Source organism: Neophocaena asiaeorientalis, unplaced genomic scaffold (assembly GCF_003031525.2).
Source record: "Neophocaena asiaeorientalis asiaeorientalis breed wild unplaced genomic scaffold, Neophocaena_asiaeorientalis_V1.1 scaffold36, whole genome shotgun sequence".
NCBI classification, from domain to species: Eukaryota; Metazoa; Chordata; class Mammalia; order Artiodactyla; family Phocoenidae; genus Neophocaena; species Neophocaena asiaeorientalis.
In genome coordinates, this window is record NW_020174149.1 from 6,521,689 (window position 1) to 6,549,645 (window position 27,957).

The 27,957-nt window shown below is 41.6% G+C and overlaps 1 protein-coding gene across 1 annotated transcript in view; it reads left to right on the forward strand.

Annotated features, from left to right (window-relative positions):
• CREB5 (cAMP responsive element binding protein 5) overlaps positions 1-27,957 on the forward strand; it is a 407,122-nt gene that overhangs the window by 290,741 nt on the left and 88,424 nt on the right. The window contains exons 6-7 of the mRNA XM_024755018.1: positions 12,564-12,690; positions 18,942-19,052. Of these exons, the coding sequence (XP_024610786.1) occupies positions 12,564-12,690; positions 18,942-19,052 (238 nt within the window). The remainder of the gene's footprint in view (positions 1-12,563; positions 12,691-18,941; positions 19,053-27,957) is intronic.

Here is a 27,957-nt window from a genome sequence, read left to right on the forward strand (position 1 = left end):
ACAATGAAAAGACAGTAATGGCTTATTTGGTAACCTGCCCCGCCTCTCTCAAAGAATATTATTCTGTTTAATAATAACTGACTAATTCTAGTGTACGGAAGAGTGAAACCTTTATTTCATGCTAATTAAAAGGATCATTTTTCATATGCAAGAAGAAACTACCCCCTCACCTACCCCTCGGGACTTCTGGTTCCTGCCCTGCTCGGCTAAATGGTCCCTGCACCCAGGCACCCTCGGAGCCTGCTTCTTGTTCAAGGAGAGGGAATGTCCAAAAAAGGCTAGTGACGAATTACCCGTTTGTCCACAGCTCTGAGGAAAACCCACTCACAACTGACGTGCTGCTTCCCTGAAGTAAATAGCTCTGGGCCTCTCCATAAGCCAGGTTACCACTCTTGATCGTATCTAATTATATAATGTTAGAGTCAGAATGTCCTTAAAGATTGTCAGCTCAGCCACTTTATTTTATACATGAAGAAACAGAAACTCAGAGGTCTTGAGGACACAGCCCATGATCACCAGGCAAACCAGTAGTTGAGAAAGTGACATGCTTTCTGGGATATTCAGATTCAAAGCCAAGGGCTCAGTTACTTCACTGTATCTTTTTATGATCTTCAGATTGACACATTCTGTTCTGGTGAGCCACTGATTTCCCAGGGCCTGAGGAGAAACCAAGCTGTCGTCACAGATCAGTGAAGGGATTTCTTGGGGAACAGTGAACTCCTATGAGCAAGCGTAATGTGGCACGTGTCCTTTAAATGCACTGACAGTCACTTTCTATTTCTATTTCTAGTAGGGGCTTACTGTCGATAGCTAAAATTGACATTTACTGTGACCATAACTCTACCACAAATTAAAATCAGACCCATGTCCCTCTGGGGAAGATGTTTATTAAGCTGTAGGAAGACATCTGAAATGATACCAAATTACATTTAAACTTGAAACCCCAAATACCACACTTGTTTGGGCGTAGGAATAGGACTGTCTGGGGAATAATATGGGAAACTGAGCAAGTCACTCTCTTTGGCAAAACGCAAGGCCACCAGGGAAGGGAAAAGTGCCTTAGAAGAGATGCTTTATACATAAACCCCCGTGTGGCTTTTAACTAATCATTTAAGCCCAAACAAAATTTCCTTCAGAATGAACTTAAAGGAAAAATAAGCCCTTTAAAAGTTCCATGCCTTTAAAGAACAGACACAGATGTTCCAATTGTTTTTATAAATACACTGAGAAGGGGGTTGAAAGAAATATCACAATAAAACAAGTCTACCAAAACGCAGACCTGCGTTCCGGGGTTTGACCCAGCTAACGCAGACAAAAGCATGCTTGGGACCGAAAGTCTTTATATCACTTTTGCCTTTTAACATGTAGATGTCTGATGTCTGTGGGTGTTTGTGTGTAGTGGGTGTCTTTATGCACGTAGTATGGTCACAATCTCAATCTCTGAGCCTAATGATAGAACCAACTCTGTCCAAAGGGAGGCTATAACTCAGTGGCTTCTTTGCTTGTGTGTCCAGCCCATGTGTAGCTTTGAAAATAGCAAAAGCCTCGTTGCAAAGCCCTTTGAGATCCTTGGATGCAAAGTGCAAAGTAAATGCCAAGAATCATTATTATGAACTTCATTGCCACTATTTTATTAAGTGTTTCAGACTAATATCAATTTAGCTTCATGATAAGTGCTACAAAGTGGGAGAACTTGAAAGGAAGCCCGGGAAAGGTTGCACAAGAAGGATGCACGAGTTTCCTAGAAACTCCACCCCTGCCCCAATCCCCCTTGCTCAAGTCAATGATAAGTTGACTGTCCCTTCAGGATGGAGTTTCAAGTCATCATGATCTTTAAAAAAGAGGCCTGTCATGGCTGTGTCGTGGGGGTACTGCTGCCAGGAAGTGGAACACCATGTACAGTGCGGTAACCTCATCAAGTCATTCAACAAACCTTTATAAGGCTCCTATTGTGTGCTGAGCTCAGTGCCCTGTGATACTCTCCCTCCAGTCTAAGGGAGAGACTGGGACCTGCTATGAGAGCACATAGCAGAGACTAGCCTGGACTGAAGAAATCAGCAGGTTTCTCCAAAAAGATAATATGCCAGGATACACCAGGACTCCCAGTATTGGAAAAGACATTCAGATCCCTCAGAGAGGCTGGATGTTCTGAGTCTTTCCCCCAAACCACTTCACCCTGAAATTTAGGAGAATATAGATTTAGTCTGTATTTTAAAATGACACTAGCAATGATTTTATGTTCTGAAATAGATGAATCATTTCTTGAATAGAATATACATTGATCATCCTCCAAGGTCCAAGCACACACGGAATGTTATCTCATGTGTGATTATCAGGTCATCCTCCTGCCACACCTGTGAAGTGGTGACGATAGCCCTCTTTTTGCCTATGAGAAAGCAGAGAAGTTAAATGATTTGTGCAGAGCGCACACTTGTGGTCCGTGGTGGGGCCAGCAAGCGACTCAAAGCTTGTGCCTTGTCAGCAGCACAGGGCTGCTTTATTCGAGTTACTGGTTAATGATGGCCGCCAGCATCCTCTCTATCATTTCTGTCAGCCACTCTGACTGGAATAAGTGAAAATAATAGACCTACTTTAGGACCATGAGAGGTCTGCCAGTTCTTCCACCTCCTCCCCTACAAACCCTGCCAGATGGGGACGAATCTGTTTTTTCAGAGCCTAATAGGAGGAAATTCCAAAACCTCAGTAAGCCATTTAATTGTTTTACACTGTTCATTCTCGGCAAATATTCCGTCTTCTAAGTTAAATCCCGTGTGCTGCTGAATAAGTGTACTTATTCTTATTATTCTGCTTCAGTTGGGCCTGAAAGTAACTGGTCACCATTCTCTGAATATAGTCATTTGGAAATTTGAAGATCGTATCGTCATCTCCCAGTCTTCTTGTTCCTTTCACTTTCCCATTTAGGTCTTCCCTGCTGGCCTTTTAGTATTTTTCAGTGCTTCTTTGGAACCTTCTCCAAGTCCTCCATACCTCCCCCTTCTGCCTCCCCCCACCAGCCCCTCACACCCCATCCTATGTATTTTGGTTATTTGGTTACAGCCTTGGTTTAGAATTTACAGCTGTCTGTTAGGATGTAACCTAGTGAGGAGATTACCAAGCCTTAGGAGTGTCTCTTTCCTTGTCTGTGTTTCCCTGGAGAGCAAGTTACCCTTGAGCATTTCAGTTACCTTATCATTAAGAACAGAACTTGAGAAATCAGGCTTTTAGCAGGCTAAGGTTGCAGAGTCTGTGCATGTCATCTCAGCTGCCCAAAGCCGCTCCTACATCGTTGACACATCCCCTCTCCTGCCAGTATACCTGTGGAGCTAATCATTCCTATCACTTCTTCCTGAAGAGCTGAAATCATCCTGGGAAGTGGCTGTGTGGGACCTGTCATAAATTTGGTCTCCCGGGAGAGGTATTTGAAAACTGCCTAAGAGACCGTGCCTCTCGATCCAAGAAGAGGTTAGATAAAGACATTAGTGAGGGTGACCTAGTGGGGAGCCTTGCAAAATGCAAGGATGAGTAAAGGTTGCCCAGATGATTCTTTCAAGAGCTCTTCTCTTTTTGCTGGCTGAAGTCTTTTGCAGCTGAGAGCCTCCATCGTTCAGCGGCAAAAAAAAAAGCAGTCCGTTTGGAACATAGGTATTGGGGGATTGTGCTGGGTGTGGATTCCACCACAAATTACCATTCAGATATGGTCACCGACAAGCTGAGAGTCCAGAAGAAATCAAAACCGAATTGCTGACTTAGAGCTGGGGGAAGGGGATGTTTGTAAGCGCAGGGAGCTCTCTGCCTCTCCAGAACATCCAGGCAAATGTGTTAGTGAAGGTTTTCATGAATTATTCATTTATGGTGAATGAATGCAAGCAGCAGTCACATGTAAATGACAAGGCTCATAATCAGAGTGCTACTTATTTGTCCTTAGGAAGCAAGGAAGAAGCTTATTAACAACTCACAAACAGGAAGACATTTTACTTAGAGATATGTTTCTATGGAGAAGAAATTTGCCCCTAGCCAGCCAATAGATATATATCATTTCTTTGAGCTTGCATTCAAAATCATCTTTAATTTTATGTCTTTTGAACTGCACTTACTTGCCTTTTCCAAGTGTACTTTATAAATAATTGATGCAACTGAGAAGTTATTGGCTAACTGAAAAGCCATCTCTTCATGTCTTTAAGTCTGCCCCATGGCTAAAGCCAAACTGTTCAGGCATTTAGGGTCTTTTATAAAGGGTCTTTATAAAGAGGCTTTAGCTTTTTACCAGGAAAAAAAATATCAGATTTTGAAAATGAACTTTTTTCAACAATAGTGCATCAGAAACCAATCCAAAAGTGTTTTTGGTTAACTTAAGTGAATCAAGCTGACTGCATGACTAATTCAGATTAATGGTGCAGAAATCAGTCATTAAAGAAGGAAAAAAGAGATTGATTTACTAGTCTCAACAGAATGGCCGTAAATTCGCATCTCCCCTTCTATCACTACTCTCTCTGTTTAAAACATTTGAAAGCACTGGTAAACATCTCCTCTGCCTGAGGAGATGCAGCATATATGCTATAAAACCCAGCAAAGGCTCCAGCAGGATGCAGCTCTGTTAGCTGTATGACATTTTATTACTACCATTGGCCCTCTTGCTGTCAGGCTTTCATTGAAAGAAAAAGAAGTTACATTTCCAAGATATCAGATGTTACATCTGTAAGATAAAAGCAGCAGTAATACAAAACTGATTTTTTTAAAAGAGGCCCACATTTATTTTGCATGGTAAATTTAACTTCTGACATCCCTGGTGATAACGATTACAAAAGTGTTCTTGTCAATATCGGTAAATCAGTGCAAAGCAGATATGTTTAGTTGACTGTGGTGTGGGTGTCACTGGTACGTCTGAGTTCAGAGCTCTGAAGTTTATAAAGTGCAGCCTTATTGCAGGGCAGGCATCCAATTTTTAAAACATTATATAGATTAGAGAGAGATGAGTGTTCCTGAATTATTCATAGCCTTTTCTTATGAAATGCCCAAAATATAATTTCAAATGGAAATTAATTTAATTCATGCAAAAATAATTGGGTCTAGAACTCATCTGAGAGCTTGAGTTTAATCTAAGGGGCACTGATAAAAAGTACGGATTACCTTGGAGGTAACTAGTTAACGCTTTTCAAGAACAGAATTGGGTTATGTTAGGCTGTTAATGTCCATTAGTTTCACTTAACGACTTGTAAATCAAGTTCTCGTTAGTTAGCAGAGATAATTTATTGAACACTGTTCTTGCCATGTTCATTGCTAGTCGAAGAGATCCTTGAAAACTATGTTTTCTTAATTCGAGAAGTAATTATTAAACACCTATTAGGGGTGTCTGTGGTGGCGCAGTGGTTAAGAATCTGCCTGCCAATGCAGGGGACATGGGTTCGAGCCCTGGTCCAGGAAGATCCCACGTACCGCGGAGCAACTAAGCCCGTGCGCCACAACTACTGAGCCTGTGCTCTAGAGCCCATGAACCACAACTGCCGAGCTCACGTGCCACAGCTACTGAAGCCCGCGTGCCTAGAGCCTGTGCTCCACAACAAGAGAAGCCACCACAACGAGAAGCCTGCGTACCGCAACGAGAAGCCCGCGCACCGCAACCAAGAGTAGGCCCCGCTCACTGCAACCACAGAAAAGTCCGCGCGCAGAAACGAAGACCTACTGCAGCCAAAAAAATAAATAAATAAAATAAAAATAATAAAATAAATTTATTTTTAAAAAAAACAACACCTATTAGGTATCATGTGCTTTCTTAAGTTTCAGAAGTATCTGCCTTGGTGAACAAAGCAGACACAATCTCGGACTTATGAAGTGTATTGTCTAGTTGGGAGCAAGGCATTTTTAAAAATCACTCAAAATCATTAATGAATTATAATTGGGAAGCAGAGATGGTAAACTCCAAGAGGCCATGAAACATATCTATTTTGTTTATCATCCTGTTGTCACCAGTTGAACATTTGTAAATGAATTATTATGCAAGTGACCTAATTTGCCAAATAGGTTTTCCCCTCTGAAATAAAAGTGTATAGGGCCCAACACGTATTAGGTGCTTCATTGGTTTTTTGATGATTGATTGAATAAATGGTGATTAAATACTACTAGGGAAAAGTACAGGGTGCCTGAGAGCATGCCAAAAAAGGCCCCATCCTGGTGTGATTGCCCAGAGAAGGTTGTAGGATTACTTATGTCAAGGGTCTGTGGCAGGAAGGAAGATGGCGCTTTCTTAAAGCTGGAAGAAAGTCATTATGGCAGGTGTGTGTAGCCCAGGGCCGTGAGCTGGGAAGGCAGTGAGGGGCCAGATGGTTCAGGGCCGTGGAGCCATGTTGAGTTCTATCACAAGGATATGGGCTTACTGGTATTGCTGATGAGCTAAAGCATTTGCCATTTTGCATCGGCTATTTTACTAGCTTTTCGGGACAAGATAGGGGCTAGGGGCTGGGTAGAGGATAGAATGCAGATACTAAGGCAAAATTCTCTTCCTGGACACCCAGAGGTCTATGTCACCAAAGGAAAAGTGGGGTGAGGGGTGGACAGTTCTTTCAAGGAGATTCCCGATCTTTATCAGAGATCCTCCCTTGAGCCTGAGGAAGCTTTGAAAGGGAAAAATACATATTTTAATTGAATTCTGCTGATATTTTTGTGCCTTTTCTCAAGCTATTTCTACTTCATAGTAGAATTTCTACTTTCAAATTCCTCATTTGTTAAAAGAGGAAATACAGTATTTGCCATCCAACTTCAGGAGCTTGGCCATGAGACCTGGTACAGAGCATGAGCTCATTCTAAAAGATACAAGTAATATGATGTCTTTTAGAATGTGGGCCAGATAGCTTTCTTGTTTTCCCAGTTATTGCTTCAGTTGGATTTTTGTCATTGTTTTCAGGAAAAACAAGAGACTGAGGACTGATCTCTGGGGAACTAGTTTGGTTCCATTTTGAGGAAATATTTTCAAGGATCCTTTCTGAGAAATACTGTGAAGTCATTTTGCAATTCTGTAAAATTGTTGGTGGGAGGAATCCATTTGCCTCCATAGAAAGGTTTGGGATTCTAAAGTTGATGGGTTTTAAAAGAAATATATATGCGAGGAGTTTTGGACTCTTTTATATTTGTTAGATTGTAGTTGTTCAATTAAAGCTAAGGGTTGATGTTCTTTAAGATCCCAGCCTTACTCAGTGCTTTCACTGCCATGGGCCTGGCTTCGATCCCTGGTCGGGGAACTAAGATCCCACAAAAAGAAAAAACAAAAAAGATCCCCGCCTTAAGCCACAGTTTCTTGATTGAAGTATAGTAATTAATCTGTTGTTTGGTCAATGCTTCAGAATAATAATAACAAAAACAACCACAACAAATTTTATTAAGCATATTCAATATATTTAATATGTGATAACTCCTAATGCCCTGAGGTACATCTCTCTATCACCTCATTTTACTCTGGAGGAAACGGAGGCACAGAGAGACCAAGTAACTTTCCCGAGGTTTCACAGCTAATAAGTGGCAGAGCTGGGATTCCAAGTTGGCAGACCAGCTGCTGAGCCCATGTGCTTCACTACCCCACTTTACAATGTAGTTAGTACTACAGGGAAGAAATTAACTATGCTGTCTTTCCATTTCACATCTGCTTGATTATCCTGGCAGTTTGCTTTCTTTACAAAAATAGGAATTTTTAAATCCCACTTAGGAGAAGAATGAGTAAATAAGCATTTCTCAGTACAAACTGCCTCCTCTTAAGACTTAAGAGTTTTGTATTCAACTCTTCAGTCTCCCCATCCCAGACAGAGACTGGTTTGCTAAATTAGGCCACAACACTTCATTTAAGAAGGTCCAGGGGAAGCACATCTTTCTTTTCATAAGCAAATACAAAGATAGCCGTCAACAAGGTTTCTCTAGTCTGTGTGTGAGATCGCGTTACATTTAAATGAGAGTGAAGTGTGGGCCCCATAGAATGGATTGGGTCCGTTTTTAAGCAAGTTCTCTCACTTTTTAGGAACACCTTCTATTTGGAATTTAAGAACTAGGTGCTGTACCAGCTCAATTTCACTTAAGAGAGACACCCTGAGTCCCTCCTGTGTGCCAGGTGCCAGGTTAAGGGCTGTGGACGCACCAGTGAGCAGTAAAGAATACCCTTATCGTAATGAAACATATAGTCTCACTAGGTTGAGAACATCTCATTTTCAGTTCGAGCCCTAGAATCTGAATTTGAGAGTTTCAAGGATCTGTAGTGCGATCCATTCACGAAACAGATGATGAGAAGGAGAGCCTCAAAGCTAAGGAAGTTTCTTCTCCAGAGTCAGAAACTCTAATAGCAATGGCATCTGGATCCCCTGCTGCTTGCCCACTCTTCCTGCCATTTTCTTGCTTTTCAAGCTTTTCTTCAGTCTGTCCCCCGCCCCCCAACACCAAGTTCTTTTGTTGTTATTTTTTTATCTGCTCAAGATTTCTTAGATGGCTGTGGTCTGATTTTGACGCTAATATTGATCTTCCAGTTTTCCAACCTAATTTTCTTTTCATCATTCGCCTCTTCCCTTTGCCTGTCCACGTACCTGGCCTATCTGCCTGTCTTTAGAGTTTAATAAGCAATCCCAGGAGGTCATGGATCTGGTGAAGACCTGGGAAAGAAGAGCAGTCTGCCGTGATCCTCCTGAGATCTTACAAACAAAAGCACTGGCCCTTGGCTCCTTAAAATAGTTGGGCTTGCCCAAGGGCAAGGAAGACCAGCAGGCATCTTTACTGACATCCCTAGATTGGATAACATCCTTTGGAGGGAAAATTGAGGCCATGAAATCTCTCGCTGTGGTACCTATCATTCTGTTAAGGATGGTGAAAACACAGTCTGTCATCCCTGACATCGTAATTGAAAGAAAAGCTTACATAGATTTCAGCCATAAGCAGTATGTTTATACAAGTGTATAAAGAGGAATAATCTGTCAAGTTGGAAAACTCTTAATGCTATGGGACTCAGTTTCATAAGTGAACAATCCAATATGAGCTCACACATCTTACCTTGTTCCATGCCTCAATAATTTTTAGTAGAAATACTTTACCTAGAGGCATATGCTTATTAAAAAGGAGGCTCGGCTCGCTCAAAGCCTGGAATTAACTCATGGCAACAAGCCTGCACTGGAGAGAGACTGTTGGGTCTTTGTTTTCACAACTTTACTGCAATTTGCCATCTTATTTTCAGAACCTAGCTGATGTGTTGTTTGGGAAGTTTGGGTTTTTTTTAAAGGAAGAAAACATAATTTCACATGGATCAGTGACTTCTCATGTTAGCGGTATTGCAGAATTTTACGACTTCATTGGAAAGTCCAGGGAGCAATGTGAATATCAAAGGAAATGGACCATGGATTTATTTTAATATAAAAAGGTCAATAACTTAGTTATGGGAGCCATCAAGGTGGGATGGGGGCAGCCCTATATTGCAAGTTGAGAATAAGTCCTACTTCTTTTCATGACCCGTATGACCTTGGGCAAATTTAAATGTCTCTGAATTCAGCTTCCTCCTAAGTAAAATGGGAGTAATAGGACCTACCTACCACATTGCATTGTTTCAAGTCACATGAAGGTGAACATATTTAGACAAGTATGAAGCAATGTATAAGTGCAATATAAAAAATTTTATGCAATGTATTACATAATTATTATTTCTACGTGCACAAAGGGAATTAGACAATTAATGCAAGTATTCCAATACCATTCTTGCTTCAGTGGTCTGAATATTCTGGATAAATGATTATTTCTCAGGCCAAGCTACATAATAACCCCATTCTAGTCCTTTGTGTATCTAGTGATGGGTAGCCATAGATTTTTGTTTTTGTAGTTTTTGTAGTTTTAAAAACCTAAGCAAGAAGCCTAGAAAACTCCATTGGTTTTGCAGGTGGAGTTGGGGAAATTATTTACAGAATCTGGGTAAAACAAGAATTCAGAATTATTCAGAATTCAAGCTTACAGATTTCTGTAATAACCATTTTTCCCTCCAAGTATACGTTGCTAATTGGCCTGATTGGTATCATTAGTAATTATTATTATAATCCCAAGGGAACCCAGTACCCTGAAAGATTTTCTTAATTAATGAGGGAATACTTGATATTTTAAAATCTAGGAGACCTATGCATGGTGTGGAAATAACTGACCTAATAAGAACATTGAATTAAATAAAACATACTATTCCCCAATTATTCTGTACAACTGGGAGTTTTCCACAGTTTGGGGAAGAACGAAAACTTGCTTTCAATTTAATTACTTTTGCGTCTTCATTTACATCACCATTAAGTTGTTTAATTGATTTCTTTTTTAAAAAACAGCCCAGCAATAAAAACTGATAACCAAGGTTACCATTAATATGTTGGGAACAAAATGTAAACGATGATAATGTGTTGCCCTTGTTTATGAGGATGATCTAACTGCACTCAAAGCATTACCTCTGGTGACTAGGGGAACAGATATATGGTAGAAGACTGTATGTATGTATAGATTTATGTATCTATGTGCATGCATGTGTGTATAGATGTCTGTCTCTATCTATGTGGATATCTTTACATGAATGGTTGGATGGATAATTAACTATCTGTAGGGTTTCATTATGAAAGTGGGGAGTTCAGATTATTCATCTTGTACTTAGAGGAACTGACCATATTAAACATTCTGTACTTTGATATATAGCTATTTTCTTTGCAGCAAAGGTCCCAAACAAAACATTAAGACTAGAGAGTACAAAATAAATGTCTGATGACGGAGCAGCATTTTATACCTCTCTGACTGAGCTCTTCACCTCTGAATGACATAGACTTTAAGACCCAGTGACATTACAACTACAGAATTTTGGAGCAGTTGAGACCAGCAATTTCCTAGAATTGTAAAAGCTGAAGGGCCTTCAAAGGCCTTACTAATCCTTACTGTTCATCCATACTCCAGAGGTCCCAAGGGTACATGCCAAGAAATACCCATAGTACTTCATTTGCTTTTCTGAGAACACTCATTTCATTGTTACAAGCTTCTTATATTAGCCTATCTATGTAACCACTCACACACATTCTATTAATAGAACTGGTTGTAATTTGTGTACATCTCCGTAAACTCTGTGTAAAGGTTTTATATATTTTTTATATTTTCATATATACAACTTCCTAAACATAAATCTAGGACTAATCTAGGACTAATCCTTCTATGATGTGTGTAACTCTGATAGCAAGCTATGTTTCCAAGGGACCTTTCAGGCGAAAAGAACAGAAAACTTAATCTTCTTTGGAATCGTAACAGCATTGCGAAGGAAGAATATCTTGGCATTCTTTTTCCCAGTTTAGGCTCCATGAGTCACCCATGGGAGGCAAATGAGCTCCAAAGAAAAGGCTCTTCATGCTACCCTTCCCTGAAACACAGGAAGGCGTTGGCCTACAGAGAACATCTCTCGGCAATCCTTACCCAGCGCTTAGCATGAGGGATTTTTTTTTTTTTTTTAGAAAAGACATTAATTTGGGAGGCACAAGTTTCTATCACGGCATTCAGGATAAGATGGTTTAACATGGAAGACTCAGAGGTCCTGAAGGGTGTTTGTTTATTTTGTTTCATTTGTTTGTTGTTAAGTCTTTACTTCGATGGTTTGACATTTATACAGCTCCCCAGAGCGAGAGCATCAGGAGATTGAGAATCTAGCCAAGGAGGTCACTTGTTTGCCATTTTTAATAAACATAAATAATTCCCTTTTTCCCTCAGTCCCATATTCCCTGCCTCATTAAATCAATTTAAGACCCTTAAAATTTTTTCTGGCAAATTGAAGCAAAAGAACTGTGTACTCCCCCAAGGAATGCTTACCCAAGTCCTGCAGGTCAGGCCGAAATCAGTTTCTGTCAAACAGCCTAACACCTCGAGCTATTATGAAATGAGGGATTGGTAACTGGGGGCTGGGCTCCAGACTTGCCTTGAGAAAGGCTCGTTGCATTGCTGTGAACCATAATCTAGCTACTTTGGTTTGTGACCTGGCTTTGCTGGGGTTTTTTTTTTCCACTCAAAGTAGAGAACTGTGAAAAATTCAAAATGGATTTCTATTGGGAAATTATGAATGAAGTTGACTCTGCAAATCCAGATAGTGAAAGTACATCCAGAGCAAAGCCAGGCAGGCTTCCAGGCAGAGGTGTGAGAGAGTGTGGATAAAACAAATGTACACAGATCTCAGGCCCTAAGGTCCTCCAGAGGGCAGAGGCTTCAGAGTAAACACACAGGATTTCACCACCAGGTCCCTTTCCTGAGACGCAAGGTTGTAGGAGATTTACCGGCGTGTTGTCTATTGAATATCAGTTAGATAACAGAGGTCAGGAAATGAACTGGAATTTGATGTATTAACTAGGAAGTAGCAAAGGAAGCCAGGCTTGTATTTCATTTGTTATTATTTCCCTAATATCCTTAATTATGTGGCTCCCAACAGGGGATCTGATCTGCTGCTCATGTAATGGTGTTGTCCCCGCTGGCTCTGGACATGGGAAACAGGCAGTGAATCCCCTGATCGGGGCATTGAGAATAATGTTTGCTATTTTTTCTTTTTTTTTTGTTCCCAGGCCTGTCCCAGGCTCTCTATCTTCTCTGCTCCATCTTCACAACAGACAGAGACAGCCCATGCCAGCCTCCATGCCAGGGACCCTGCCCAACCCTACAATGCCGGGCTCTTCTGCCGTCTTGATGCCAGTAAGTGCTTCTGACTTCTGCCGAGGTTGCCCCATTTGAAATAGTACAGGAAGAGCTGAGATCTAAGCTGACAGGGAAGAAAGTGGCTTCTTCTGGATGGAGAGTTGAGCTGGGTGCCAGTTTGCTTTGAGTGCCTCGCTGTGCATCCCTAGGCATCTTGCTGGCTTCTGCATCCTACAGTGCTTTCCTAATGAGGCATGGTTCCATCTTCCTGCTGGTGACAAGTGAGCTTGTTGTACCCAGGGAATGGAATTTGTCCAGGGACACGGGATTTTATGACTACTCCAAAGCCTATAGCTTGGGCTACATACAGAGTGTCATTAAATTGCCAGTGAGTGGTCTAGCCAGGACTCAGAGCGATAATTAGAATAATAACAATAATAACGATGGTACATAGTAACTGCTAACACGTATCCGTGTGTATCGTGTTCCGTTAATCACGTTAGCAGCGTTTATTGAGGGCTTACCATGTGCCAGTCACTCTCCAAGCACTTCATCAACATGTGAAACAACCCTCTCAGGTAGGTACTAATACTATCCCATTTATTTGAATGGAGAAAGTAAGGTAAGTAGCTTGCTTGGCTGAGAAGTAGAGTAGCTGAGTTTTGAACCCAGGAATTCTCTCTCAACCACTACATGATCCGTACATTCTCTCCTTTCCCTCTCACAGCAAACCTCTGAGGTATGCACTGTTATTACCCTCATTTTGCAGATGAGGAAACTGAGGCACAGGAGGCTAAGGAACTTGGTTAAGTGACTAAGTCACTAAGAGCTAGTGAGTGACAGAATCAGGATTTAAATCCAGGTGGTCTGGGTCCTGAGTCTACAGGCGTACGTGATATTATACTGCCCCTTCTGAAAACAACAGGTTCACGTAGAATGCACATACAGACTGTTTCAGAGCAAACCTTGCTCTCCTGCCACGGGATCCCCACCCTGTACATCGTCATCCTCCCTGGCATTGTGCTTCGGTGCACATGGCTGGTGTTATGATTTACAGGGCCATAAGGTTCTGAAAAGCCTTAGAGGTGATGTGACAATTCAATTAAAACCCTCCCACAATAATAGCAGGAATGTTTTGCAGAGCATTTTTTTTTTTTTTTTTTTTTATTTTGGGAGGAATTTTTTTTTTTTTTTTTTTTTTTTTTGTGGTACGCGGGCCTCTCACTGTTGTGCCTCTTCCCGGACCGGGGCATGAACCCGTGTCCCCTGCATCGGCAGGCAGACTCTCAACCACTGCGCCACCAGGGAAGCCCTTGCAGAGCATTTTTAACATTCTAAGGAACTGTCTACATTTGCTGTTTCATTTTGTCCTCACAGCAGTCCTGTGGGAATATGATCGCAGTCATTATTGATATACTTATTTTACCAATGAAAAGCTGAAGAGTCAGACATTGAAGGGATTTGTCTAATGTCACACAGCTTGTAAGGGAAGAGTCGTGACTAGGACGCACACTCACCTCATGCGGAACAGCCCAGATCATCCCAGGATGAGCAATTTGCTCATTTATCCAAGTGGAAGCAGGGGGGTGGAGAAAACCTTGGTGGCCCAATTGTAGAGACATGGACCTGCCCACTGTAAGTATCAGGTAGTTCAGGCTAGAAAGATTCTTTGCAAAATTGGGTCAGAAGGACAAGTGAGCTGACTGACTTTACCTGCACCACTCACCTTAAACATCTTTAGGTAAAGGAAAACTGCACCACCAATGCTGTGATCCTGCGTTTCTTTCAACCCCACTAATGGCATGGAGACTTCTACCACAAGCCATCTTCATCCAGGCTTTAAATCCTTCTTGTCCAAAATAGTTTCCTTTCAGGAATTCTGTGCATTGTCCAGATAAATATCACTACAATGACCATTTTTCCCCATTTGACTAAACTGTGTTCCATTCCCAGGGGCAAAGGTGGGACATTTAGGCTGAAAAGACCCAGAGAAAAGCATGCCTGGCCCTGGTTTCTACCACATCACTTCATTGTACAACTTGAAATAATAGAGAAGTTGAACAGAAAAAGAGTCTTTGGGACTTACCTGGTGGTACAGTGGTTAAGGTTTCACCTTCCAATGCAGGGGGTCCGAGTTCGATCCCTGGTCGGGGAGCTAAGATCCCACATGCCTCGTGGCCAAAAAACCAAAACATAAAACAGGAGCAGTATTGTAACAAATTCAATAAAGACTTAAAAAAAAAATGGTCCACATCAAAAAAAAGAAAAAGAGTCTTTAAAGTTTTAACAGAGAAGTCAATACACTTGAAATTTTTAAAATATGTTGATGCTTCAGAATAGAAGCAAAGGATCAGGTGCATGGTAAAGAGCCAGTGTAGATAAAGAGAGTCAGGAGTTCCCAAACCCGTGTCAGCGATGTGTACAGCTGTCATGAAAATAGTGTCAATCTAGAGCAGTGATTCTCAACTGTGGACAGTTTTTTACCCCAGGGGTTATTTGGCAATATCTGAAGACACTGTTGGTTGTCACAACTTTGGGAAAGTGCTACTGGCATCTAGTGGGTAGAGGCCAGGGATGCTGTTAAACATTCTACAATGCCCAGGATAGTTACGACGACAAAGAATTATTTGGCCCCAAATGTCAGTAGTGCCAAGGTTGGGAAATCGTGATTCGGTGTGACACTAATGTAGCTCAAGAAAATTAACACAAGATATCTAAAAGCATGTCCTAAGAGTTCTAGGCCCTAGAAATCTGGGCCTTTTCTTCCTTATTATCAAGTCGCCAGCCCTTGCACTGTAATTTTGGCTTACCAAGCGTGGTCTTTCCGTAGAGTTCTTGCCCTGAGAAATCATGCTTCCTGTGGCATAAAAGATTAGTTTATGTCTGTAGGTGAAGGTGAGATTCTTAACTGATCCGTAGTGCACGCTGTCAGGCTACATATTTCACAAAGCTGTAGGTCAGAAACAAATGATGAATTTGTTCATTCATTCATTTATTTCGTCACATTTTGTTGAGCACCTGCTGTGGAGCAAGCCCTGTGCTAGATGCTGGCATGTGGTGAAGAAAAAGGCGGGCGTTGGCTTCCAGCACTTCACTGGGTCGTGATTTCTGATCTTGAAAGTCAAATGCCGAAATAATTTGGGAATACGAACACCCATTTATAATTACAAAAGCCCAGTGAACCGCAGGCATTTTAGCTCCTGTTTTCCAGTTTGTTTCAAGGGAAAAGAAGAAGCTCAAAAAATGGTGATATCCTTTCCCTGGATGTTTTACCTACAGTGCTCAATGTCGCTTAGTATTTAGCAAAGCCGCTCCCATCTTCTGACCTCTTAATTCTAGTCCACTCACTAAAGCCACACTCACGGGCAGCGTGCTATTAGCACAAAGCACCGAATGGTGGTTTTAAAGAGGCTCTTGCTAACCCCCTATAATTACTTAGGTGGAAAAATGCAGTTTTTTTAAGGTAGGAAAATCAGCCTGTTTTCAGTATTCTGTTTAATTTGTCAGTCATAAGGTAGAAAGGGTCCTAGACTGTAATTTTTCTGAAAAGTGGGAAGCGTGGCTGACTCTGGATCAAGAGTCAGCAAGCAGGCTACTCTCACTTCTTTGTAGAACATGATGGCTACAGAGCGTGATGGAAGACCCTGGATAGTCATGTGTCCTTCTGAACCATCCTCCTTTAGGAAACTGAAAGCCAAAGCTCCTTTGGACGTGATTTCCCTCTAGGAGAAGGTCACTAATTGGAAAAAAGTGTTGAATCCTATTCCGACTCTCCTATCCCCTAGCCTCTGGAAGTGGGAGTTATAAAGTAATAAGCATTTTTTTAGAGAAATCTCCGTGACTTAACAATGGGAGTGTACAGATGTACTTTATGACACTGAACTGTACACTTAAAAAGAGTTAAAATGGTAAGTTTTTTATTATGTATATTTTACCATGATTTTAAAAAATAATTGAAAACCTTAGACTACCCAGGCTGCCTGGAGGTGTAGAGGAATATGAGGGTGAATACAGTTGCCCCCCCCGTACCTGTCTTCCACATCTGCAGATTCAACGAACCATGGACTGAAAATATATTTTTAATACCAGAAAGTTCCAGAAAACATCACTTGAATTTGCCAAGTGCTGGCAACTATTTACATAGTATTTACATTGTATTAGGTATTATGGGTAATCTGGAGATGATTTAAAGTATAAGGGAGGATGTGTGTAAGTTTCATGCAGTTACTATGCCATTTTATATAAGGGACTTGAGCATCCTTGGATTTTGGTATCAGAGGTGGGTCCTGGAACCAGTCGCCAGAGGATACTGAGGGGCAACTCAGTACCAATTGTTGAATTGGTGCTGCAAAAGGTTTTGCTAGAGTGCTCTAGAAAGTTCTCCTTCATTAAGTAGCTCCTTTGGAAACAATTTCACATATTCATACATTGCTAGGTAACTGATAAGCTAATTCTGGCCAAGGTAAGGCTGATGGTGCTTTGCTGTGACAGGAAATGTGCCCCAGTCATTCATGAGAGGCTTTAGGCAGGCACCTCTGCTAATCCACACATGGGTGTCATAACTATACTCCCCCCACCTCTGCCCTTGGGGTGGACACAGCAGGAATTGCAGTGATAGAGTCCCAACAATGGTAAAGGGTCATTTAGTTCAACTATTACTCTCAACTCTTCTCTGTGCGGTTTCCATCCGCCACACTTTGACAAACTCCAGTGATAAGGAACTCTGTATTTTCTAAGACTGCTTAGGCTAACTGAGCAGAAACCTGGTTCCCTAAAATTTCCAACCATTGTTTTCATTTCCATCCTTTGGCAAATGGAAAAACTCTTGAATTGAAGAAAGTATTTCCCCCCCTGAGGAAAGTCGAATTATTTTCTGTGGGATTTCAGTATTCAGTATTTATTAAGCATTATTCTAGTTCTTCAAAAAGTGCTAATTTTCTACTAAACAGAAAATATGAATCAGACGCACCCTTCCTTGACTGAAATAGAGATTTTGCTGTATTTACTTTTTAACAGGGACGTGCCCCGGAGACAAAAGAAACGAAATTGAGTTATTTGTAGTGAGGTGGATGGACCTAGAGTCTGTCATACCGAGTGAACTTAAGTCAGAAAGAGAGAAACAAATGCCATATGCTAACACATATATATGGAATCTGAGAAGAAAAAAAAAAAAGGTCATGAAGAACCTAGGGGTAAGACGGGAATAAAGACACAGACCTACTAGAGAATGGACTTGAGGATACGGGGAGGGGGAAGGGTAAGCAGGGACAAAGTGAGAGAGTGGCATGGACTTATATATACACTACCAAATGTAAAATAGATAGCTAGTGGGAAGCAGCCGCATAGCACAGGGAGATCAGCTCGGTGCTTTGTGACCACCTAGCGGGGTGGGATAGGGAGGGAGGGAGGGAGGGAGACGCAAGAGGGAAGAGATATGGGAACATATGTATATGTATAACTGATTCACTTTGTTATAAAGCAGAAACTAACACACCATTGTAAAGCAATTATACTCCAATAAAGATGTTACAAAAAAAAAAAAAATGCCAGAACTCAATTCAGATATTTGAATGTTAATTCTAGACACTAGGGCAGGCCAGCAGGACAGTGGGGGGCATTGATCACGAGTCTTCAGCACCCTGACTGCTTTCTTCACCTTTCCAGAGCCCTAGCCCTGCTGTGAGGCCTAAAACTGCTCCGGTGTAGTCAGACACGGTTAACAGGGAACAGAAGATGTTTCAGGGGCAGCAGTTCAGATACCTCTGCTGAATCATTTTGATTGTGGTCATGAGTTAGAGACAGGAAGACACGTCATCTTTAAGAGGGTGGCTTTTTAAATGAATTTTTTCTTATTGCTAAAATGATTCACGTTTGTATAAAACTTAGAGTGAACAAAAGAGCCACAGATAACCTGAGATAACCATTTGGTGTATTCTGTATCCTTCCAGCATTTTTCTATGCATACGTTATTCTGTGTAGCTATAAAAATAAGCACGATGGGTAGTATTTGGAGTGTTCGCAAAAGTGGAAGTATTGCATACTTTTGTTTGGAAATGATCTGCCACGACAACACGTAGTTCTCTTTGGCATCGGGCGTATTCTCTAGAAGGCGCAGCTTTGGACGGTTCTGTGATGTGCTTGAGTTCAAGGCTCAGGAGTGCATTGTTTACCCTTCAGCAAACCACAGGCTTTGCCGGGAGTTATTCACAGAAATTCTAAACGATCCATTTGAAAGAGAAATGCAGCTTTGTCTGTGACCTAGACTGCCTTTCTCAGACTTCTGATCCTGTTACTTTCCTTTCTCTTAGATGGAGAGACAAATGTCAGTGAACTCCAACCTCCTGGGAATGCAAGGTCCAAATCTCAGCAACCCCTGTGCTTCTCCCCAAGTCCAGCCAATGCATTCGGAAGCCAAAATGGTAAATAACAGTTATAATCATCCTTGTGTTATTTCACGAGTTTTTCTTTCTTTTGATTTCTGCTCTGACTTCCAGACTTCAGTTAAGTCAGGTAGGTGGCTCTGTCTTTGTTTCAGTGAATAGGTCTTTCTGTGAAAAAGCTGTGCAGAGCTTGGCTCTCTCTTTGAGGCTATTTGTTACTGAACCTTGGCGTCGGACGCTCATATAACAAACATTGGACCAGCATGTGGCCTTGGTGAAAGGGACTTTTGGAAGTTTGGGGAAATCCATAAGAGTTGAGGAGGGATGCACCCAAGTATGTGTATATTTGCTCAGAAAGTGAAATTAGCAAAAACAATCCAGAGTTTCTCTCCTTCGAGGTAGTCACACTTTCAGTGCCACTCTTCCTGTCCCCACGGCCACCAAGACAGACATGTGATTTTTAAGCACATACTACTATGAAAATATTTTTCAGTTTTTGTTGTAGTCATCAGATGTGACATTGAGCTGAACGGACCAGTGCCTTGTTTTCTCACGGGGTAACTGCAGGTCATGCTGAAATGTGTGATTTCAGGTGACAACTTCAGTGACTTTTAACATATGAGAATGATGTGCAGTAAGGTCAGTCCTTCCAATCAAAGTGATAGATTCATGCATTTCTATTCTACCAAATATTAATAAAAGCAATGCCTGTCGATCTTGGCCATATAAAGTAAAGCTGCTGGTTATATTTAGTGGAGTTACTTGAAGTAGGTCATTCAGTTTTCGTACAAATTCTGACACCACAGTTAGTAAGGTATCAAATGTCAACAAAATACACTGCAGCAAAGTTTTTAGTATCTGCTGTTGGATAGATAGCTTTTGCTAGGAGTTGGAGATTTATTGGTTTGCTGACTGACAGCGTCAGGGACCCTGTCTAATGGCTGGGGTGAGGATGTTATTGACATCTCTGAAAATTAGCCATCAATACCCAGTGACTTCATTTTCAATGGCAGCAAGTTTTTTTGGCGCCTGCTTTGGTCACGTTCTCTTGGAAACTTCACTCATTTCACTTGCAGCTTCTCAGCCCAAGGAAGCAACTGAACTCCCAGGGTTGGCTACCTTGAGCAAATAAAATCTGTGGTTGGGAGAGTTCTCTTTGCTGTGCCACAGTCCCTGTGACATGCCAGATGGCACCGGCACCTTCAACAAAGCTTGTTAAATCTTTTTGGAATCGGCAAATATTTTTTCAACTCAGGCCCTGCTGAGCCAAAACAAATACTTGCTGGCAGAGTAAAGTCCAAACTGGCATCTGTTTTGGAGACCAGAGTAATGCCATTTACATTTTTTTAAAGGAAAATTAAAAAATGAATTGTGACGGTACTTAAGAAAAAAATAAAATTAAGTTATTCATGTGTATGAATAAGTGTTCTGGGTCTAAGCATCAGATGCTACTCCTCCAGCTGGATTATTTCGGAATCACCTAGTTTAGTTCAGGGTCTGTATCCCTTCTGAGAGACCTCCCAGACAAACTTGAGGTAGATTGTAAAACACAATTCCAAACCAAATTTCCCTGCAGTTGAGTTTCATTGGATTTTATGCCACCACTTGACTCTGAAGTGTCCTACCCCTCTTCTTGCTGGCAAAGAAGGCAAATGCTTCCAAAGGGAGTACAGGTTTCTAGTTATTTGTATGTATGAAATAAAAACATATGATATGGCAGATTAATAGTGAATGATATCAGCAGGAGACAAAAGGGAGAATTGGGCTGTACTTGTAAAAATAGCGTGACCCTGTGAATGTTCGTTGAGTTAAATGTTGAACAGGCATACTCGTCTGCTGATTCATGTTCTAAGTGAATGAATATTTCCAGATCCATGATGTCTGGGCAAACCAACTGTATCATGAAGCAGATACAGCTTTTCCCCCTGCTCCAAACTCCCACGCCTAACCCGGGTATTGCCAATACAAATATGGATTACTGTGAATCCAAAGGGAAAAATTGTAATATTGGCCACTTGTATTTTGGAAGAAGAGCATTTACCTAGTAGCTTGGAAAAGCGTTAAGTGAATGACTTTTAATACATTACTGAGCGTCCCTATTCTGATTTCTGCTTGCTTTATTCACTGGAGAAACCTGTTATTGCCATCTACTAACCGTACAATATTTTCTAGCAGCTTTGGTTTACTTAGATGAAAACCTTTTATAAAATACAAAGTAGAGAAGGAAAAAAATCTTCCACAATGTTAATGTCAGCCAGAGCTTCCCCAGGTCTCTCAGAGCTATGGGCTTTGTTGTTCTATGCCTAATTTTCTTCCTGTGTAAGACTAGAATGGATTCCAGATTTCAACTAAGACTCTGGTTTCGCTGTTTTCAAGGACTTTTCCAAAGGTCACACATGGGCTATTGTGATGAAGGCGCTGTGTGGGGTGTGTTCTCAGAGCACAAGAGAAAGCGGAGAGCTGCCTGGGAGGCGTTGCCTACCTCACAACGCTGCAGACCTAGTCTCCTGGGAATGTTGCTTTCAGAGTGTCCGCTTTACACTCCCTCTTGGCCACTGACAAAAGCCATCACCCTGAATCTCTGGGGAAACCCAGAGGTCCTCGAGGTGGACAAAAGCTGTAGACAGGATTGCTTTACAGGTACAGTTTTATTAGAAGCTGTCTGACAAGTGATGGCTCAGTAGAAGACATCCATTTTCTTTGCCCCAAATCGGTCACTTCTGTTGTGGAAGAGAGCAAAATCGGTGTCCCCAGGAAGCTCCATCTTGCGTTAACCTGCAACATCTTAAATCAAAATCATACATGTTCTTCTTTTGATTTAATGTGTATTAGTATCAAGCAGTGCACTTCAACGTACTGTAATCGCATCTCTCCAAGCTTATTTGATCATAAGTCTGGCAGATAATAATTTCGTTTTATGGATCTTTTTCTGAAGAATTAAGCCAAGAAACATATAACTTCACAATTATGCAAGTGAATATGTGCATATTGGGTTTCGTTTGGGGGTCAGAGCAGACTCAGAGCTGTGAGAGCCTTCCATCTTTGTAACCACACAGAGAGATAGGCTCTTCCTTCCAGATTCCTGGGATCGGTGGGTGTCTTCCCTGAAAATGGGGTCGGCTAGGAGGAAATTCACTGGATACCTGATGGACAGTTTTAACACTCAAAGGGGAGAGAGAGAGAAAGAGGAGGAGGAGCAGAGAGAAGTGGAAAAGGGGAGGAAGAAGGAGACAGAACAGGTAGGAAATGCAAACCAGACTGGGACCCGTTTTTCTAGCCTTTGCTGGGTGCGAGTGATTCTGCAGTGATGTGGATGTGCTGCTCTCAAGAGTTATGTAGGTTTGTGTTCATTTCTATCTGTGAGAATTAGACCAATTCTGTCTAACTTTGAAAAAGGTTTTCCTTTTCTTCTTTTTAAAGAAGTCAATAATAGGGTTGGAAACTAAATAAGGGGTGGGGAGAACTTGTCCATACACCTGTCTTGAGTCTCATTAATGATAAGATGACAACTCTCATATTGGAACTGATTAAAATGAGGACGGCATATAAACAACAATTCATGGAGGGCTCTGGCCACTCTGCCCAGATTCCACCTTCATTTTGGATAGGGGTGGGAAGCCTAGGAAGTATTGATACCAGTGAGAAGGTATGTATAGCTGTGACCTGATTTTATTCTCAGGACAGCCCCGTAACAGGGATATTGTCCCCATTTTACAGCAGAGGCAACTGAGGCTCCCAGAGGTTAAAAAACTGGCCCAATGACACATCACTTAGCAAAAGCTCAAGTCTCAGACTCTAATGACAAAGCTTTTCCGTCACAACATTGATCCTTTGATAAAAATACACAGCTTCCAGGAATCAGTAACCAGATGATTAAATCAAATTCTTTTTAGGTGAATTTATATATACATACTAACGGGAGACAAGGATGGCAGGGATAGTTTAGATCTCCAGATAACCTGGAAAAAATGTGGAGTGGTTGTTTAGTTCAACGACTAAACTTACCTCTTGGTTTAACCAGAGCTCTGTGGCTTCACTGACTGCTTCAGCCTCACTGCCTCTTATTCAAACACATTTTAATCATGACATTTCTTGTTTTACATGTGTGTCTCCGCACTTGATTGATTGGAAGCTCCTTGAAAATAATCCTTGCATTGTGTAAACTCCGTGTACTGAGAAAGGCCCCATGAATGAGAACTGAATTTAATTGAGTTGAGTTGAATTAAAATTATGAGAAGGAACCAAACTCTAGCCCTGGAAATGAGGGTGAGATGGAGTGAGTAGGGGGTACGGGTGGGGCTAAGAAGGAGAGGATAAAGTGTGTTAAATGTTAAGCTAAGTATTCAGCTTGTAAAGAGTAGCTGACGACATTTGATGTGTTTGAAAGACATCTAGAAACAATATCTGTCATATTTTTTCCTTGAGAGGAAAGCAATATGTCTGTTCCTTAGAAAACAGAACTTGGAATATCATTGCCCTCCTAGGAATTGAGAGCAATCAATACTAAATGCTGTTTCTTCCACTGTGGTGGATTGATTGTGCTGTATTTTGGTCACCTACTGTCAATACCTCATCCACAGTTAGGTTTGCAGTTTATTCAATGACTACATAAATATATACATTAAAGAATGAATGAAAGAAACCAAAAGGATTGAGAGTCAAGACCTTTGAGAGATGGAGGGCACTTAGTGAAGAACTTGCCCAGTTCCTCATTTCACAAGTGAGGACACCAAACCTGGTAAAGACTTAGGGAGATCAAGCCATCATTTAAACACAAAGCTGGGCTCCAGTAAAGGCCTTCACGCTTCTATCCAGAATTGTGCTTTTTCCACCAGCTGTACTGATAAATTACTAACAGTGCTTCTTTTTTTGGCTCATGGTTTCCTCCTGGCAGATTGGCAGACAAGAAAACTGGGGTGGTACAGTCAGCAATCCATGGTTAAATCTCTACTTTGTTTTGAATGTCAACCTGGGTGTGTTTGTGTTTGCCTTTCCCCTCCCTAATTATCGAGCTGGATAACTGTTTGCCTACAGTGCCCGTTGGCCACCCACTGTCCAACAGATAAATCACAGAGAAGCCTGGCTCCATATGGAGTTGCCTGGAAAGTTTATACACATGAAAAGACAGTCTCCAGGTAACATCTCTCTGGCACTCTTGAGAAATGCCGTTCTGCGATTTGCCTATTTGCTTTAATCATCCCCAGCTTCACTTCCTAAGTGTCCAGGAATAAAAAAGCAGTGAATAAATAGGCTGTCTGCTTCTCCGAAGCTTTGTGGAGAGGCAGGAAATGCTGTTGACTTGACAGACACTCTCTTCTCATTAACTTTCGAATCATGCCAGCAGCCATGTGTCCCTGTAGCCAGTGATCAAAACGCGATGATGGGCTGAACCAAGATGACCACCCTTCAGAATCACTCTCCCTCAGTGCTGTGAAAAACCACTGTCCAATATGCAGGTGGATAGGAATTAGGTAAGATTCTATGACAACAATCACGAAAATCTAAACTGTCACTAATATGTATGATGGATCTTATTTTAAGGGCACTTTGCCTTCTTAGAACACCATGGTAGAAAATAATAATTGTTAACAGTAATTAATCACTTGTGTATGTGGCAGAAATTATGTTAAGCATCTTGCAATGTATTATCTCATTTAATTCTCCAAACAATACGCTTAGGGAGGTACTGTTCTTAATCTCATTTTATAAATGAACTGAGAGGTTGAGTAACTTGTGAAGAACAGGCAAGCTGGTAAAATATGGTGCTGGGATGTGAACCCAGGCATTGGGCCCTTGGTCCTGACCGTAAACTGTAATGTTTTGCCAGCAGTGGGGATGATCGTCCTATGAGTTCATATTAGTAGAGCACTTTCCAAATTGCAAAGTGCTTCCATGTACATTGTCCCCTTGGAGCCTCATAACAATTCTCTAAGGTCAACAGGGAATTATTACTATCCTCATTTTATAGACACAGAGAGGTTCTAAGTGACTTTTCCAGGATGATCCAGTGGCATAACCAGGCCCTGAGCCCAAGTCTTCTTTGATTTTTGTCCTGTTTCTACTATATCATGCTGACCCTGGAGTCCCCGTGATAACTTATTCCAAATCAAAGCAAGTTCTTATAAAAGCGAAATTCAGTGGTGGTAAAGTATCAATAAGATGAAGCTCAAATTAATAGCTAGGCCCAGCCACCTAACTGTTAGCTTCTCTAGTTCTCATCATCTAAACACCAGAGAGAAGGCTGATTCATATTTCTGTCTGGCCAAGACAACTGCTGAATTAAAGAACGAAAAGCAACAACACACCTCTAAGAGCTAATACAAGCCCTGACTCCTTTCTCTTGCCCGAAAGTATAAACTTTCACATGCCATTACCACTTCGCCCGTTTAAACTGTAGAATGTTTAATTTAGGAATATATTGTGTCGAGTTTTGTGGTACAGTGTAAGTGATTAGATTATGAGATCACTGATAAGAGCTAGCAACCATGTATTTATATTTCTACAGAACAGAATAAATTCCTACAGCATTTACATTCCGTGTGCTGATCAGGACCCCAAACACATGGGATTATACATTTGATTATATTTGTTTTGAAAATGAGAATTTGAGAGATTAGCAATTGCTTATGAATCACCAAATTCCAAAGCAGGAAAGGATTATATTGGCAAAATTCTTTCCTTTGAGAAACAAAGGTCTGAAGTTCAAGTTAACAGCTGGTCTAAGGTCACGTAGCTAATTAGCAAAAGAAGGGGAATTAGAACCCAGATTCCAGGTTTTCAATTTATAGTACTTCACTCTCCATGTGCTAGTCAGGAGTTGACAGAGAAAGCCATCTGCTGGTTGCCGTGATAGTGAATTTTCTAAGGGAGTGTTTCCTGAAGCGTTGTCAGTACCTGGGGAGAAGAGGGTCAATCAGCTTTTCCCTTTTATATCCAATGGGAATTGAAGTTCATCATCAGAATGCCTGAAGGAATGGGTCCAGTTTCTATAATTCTTCCTGAGACTTGGGGGTCTTGACGTGAGACCACTAAGCTATTCTGCTTGGTTATCCAAAGCATGGATTCATGATAAGTATTGCCTCTCCTGGCACCCAGTACAAACTGACTTGATTTTGCCTGCCACCAAGCCAAAGTAAACTTCCCACTTCATATTGCTGTGATTCTGGGGACTGCATGGATCTTAGTTGGGCTTTCGGAGATCTGTTTCGTGCTGGCGTGAAGTGGGGACCGAGCTCTCTGAGCACCCATCACAAAGCAGTATTGAAATTGTCCCTTTCCATCGGCCCTCTCTGGGCTCTCACCATCTCCACCCTCACCCGCGGCTCCGCACACACACATTCAGATAGTCTCCTAGGACTCGCTGTCTTCCCAGTTCTCTGTCTTTCTTTTTCTGCAAGTATCCACCCTGTTTTGGTAACCGTGGCAACAGGTGAAATACAATCCCAATATTTGCTTGCTGCCTCTGTCACCCAGCCCAGCACGCGCATCGCCCGGCTCTTGTTTTTGTGTTTGTTTAACGTTCCCAAGCCTGAAGTCAGATGCATCTGGGCAAGGACGCCACGCACGGTCGGTCTGGTTTGGAACACCCCCTCTCACACTGTCTTCAGGCACGTCTTCTTTGTGTGTTTGTATACGTGTGCGCACGCGTGTTTCCTTGTCTGCTTTGGAACGTTGTACAAATAAGTTCAGCTTATGTTAGAATAGCCAAGCGGGAAAAAAAGGAATTTTACACATCTTGTTACAAGGAAGTTCTGCTTTGCAGAGATATATTTTGGTCTTTTTCTTGGAATTTATGTCGCTTACACTTTCCAAGATTTTTGCCAGCACCGCTAATAAGGAAAGTTTGCTTTGCACTTCGGGATGATGGTCTGCCTTGAGTTGATTTTTTATGTGGCAGGTACAGCAGATCCGTCACAAAACTTGTGCCTTGAGGGGGATGGAAGTGGGGGGGCATTGGGGAAGATAGAGGAGGGAGGCAGAGTTTTCCTAAAAGTGTGGGATTTTTCTTTTGTTAACAAAATAAAAGGGAGAATCCAATCTTCAAATCCAAAACTAACCAAGAATATATTTTTCCTGTTGGTATCCTTTAAAATGGTCTTTCTATCCCGTTTGTTTGAAAATCTAGCTGTACTATATAGTATTGTATATTTTATATATTTTGTTTGCCTTAGTATAAGATGAATCATTAGGTTCTCAGAATCGGTGAGTCTCCACAGTAAAAATAAATACATCAAGTATTTTTATTTTGAAACGGTATTTGCAGTCACCAGACAGAAGATGTGTTTAAGGAGGATGAGATTTTCATCCAACTGTGGCCTTGGATTCTAGAGATTAGAAGTGCAACCAGAGAGGCAAGGCAGTAACCTGATTTCAATAGAGAGCCAGCATCTGAAGAATAAGAGGGAACAAGAAGAGCTCACTTGGGTAGAATTTCAGAGTCGGCAAGTGTTTCACTTGCACCCTTTCCTGGAATGTGCTTCTCCCTTTTGGCACCTCCGCATGGGAATGTGCCCATGTTTCCAGGGTACCAGTCCTGTGTCCCTCCCAGCCTCTCCTGCTTCACTCAGCTCCGCGCACCATGGTCACTCTCTGAAAGCCCCTCCCAGGAGGCTGGCATTTTTCTGAGGGCTTCTGGCTGCCTTGCCTCTCCTATCCTATTTCCTTCGCTTTGCAAACTGCACTCCTCCTTTTTTACGAGACTTAGCTCAAATGCACATCACATTTCCTGCAAAGTCTTCTCAACTTCCTCAGGTAGACAGGAGCCACGCCTTCTGCTGGGGTAGACTCCATTTGCACCTTGTTTATCTATTCCTTGTACAGGATTTATTACATGTCATCGTCTGTGTACCTGCCTCACTGCCAGCCTGTGAACTCCTTGAGGACAGAGGCCAATTTGATGCCATGTCCCAGGGCTGGCATCTTTCCTGCACGTTCTAGGTGCCCA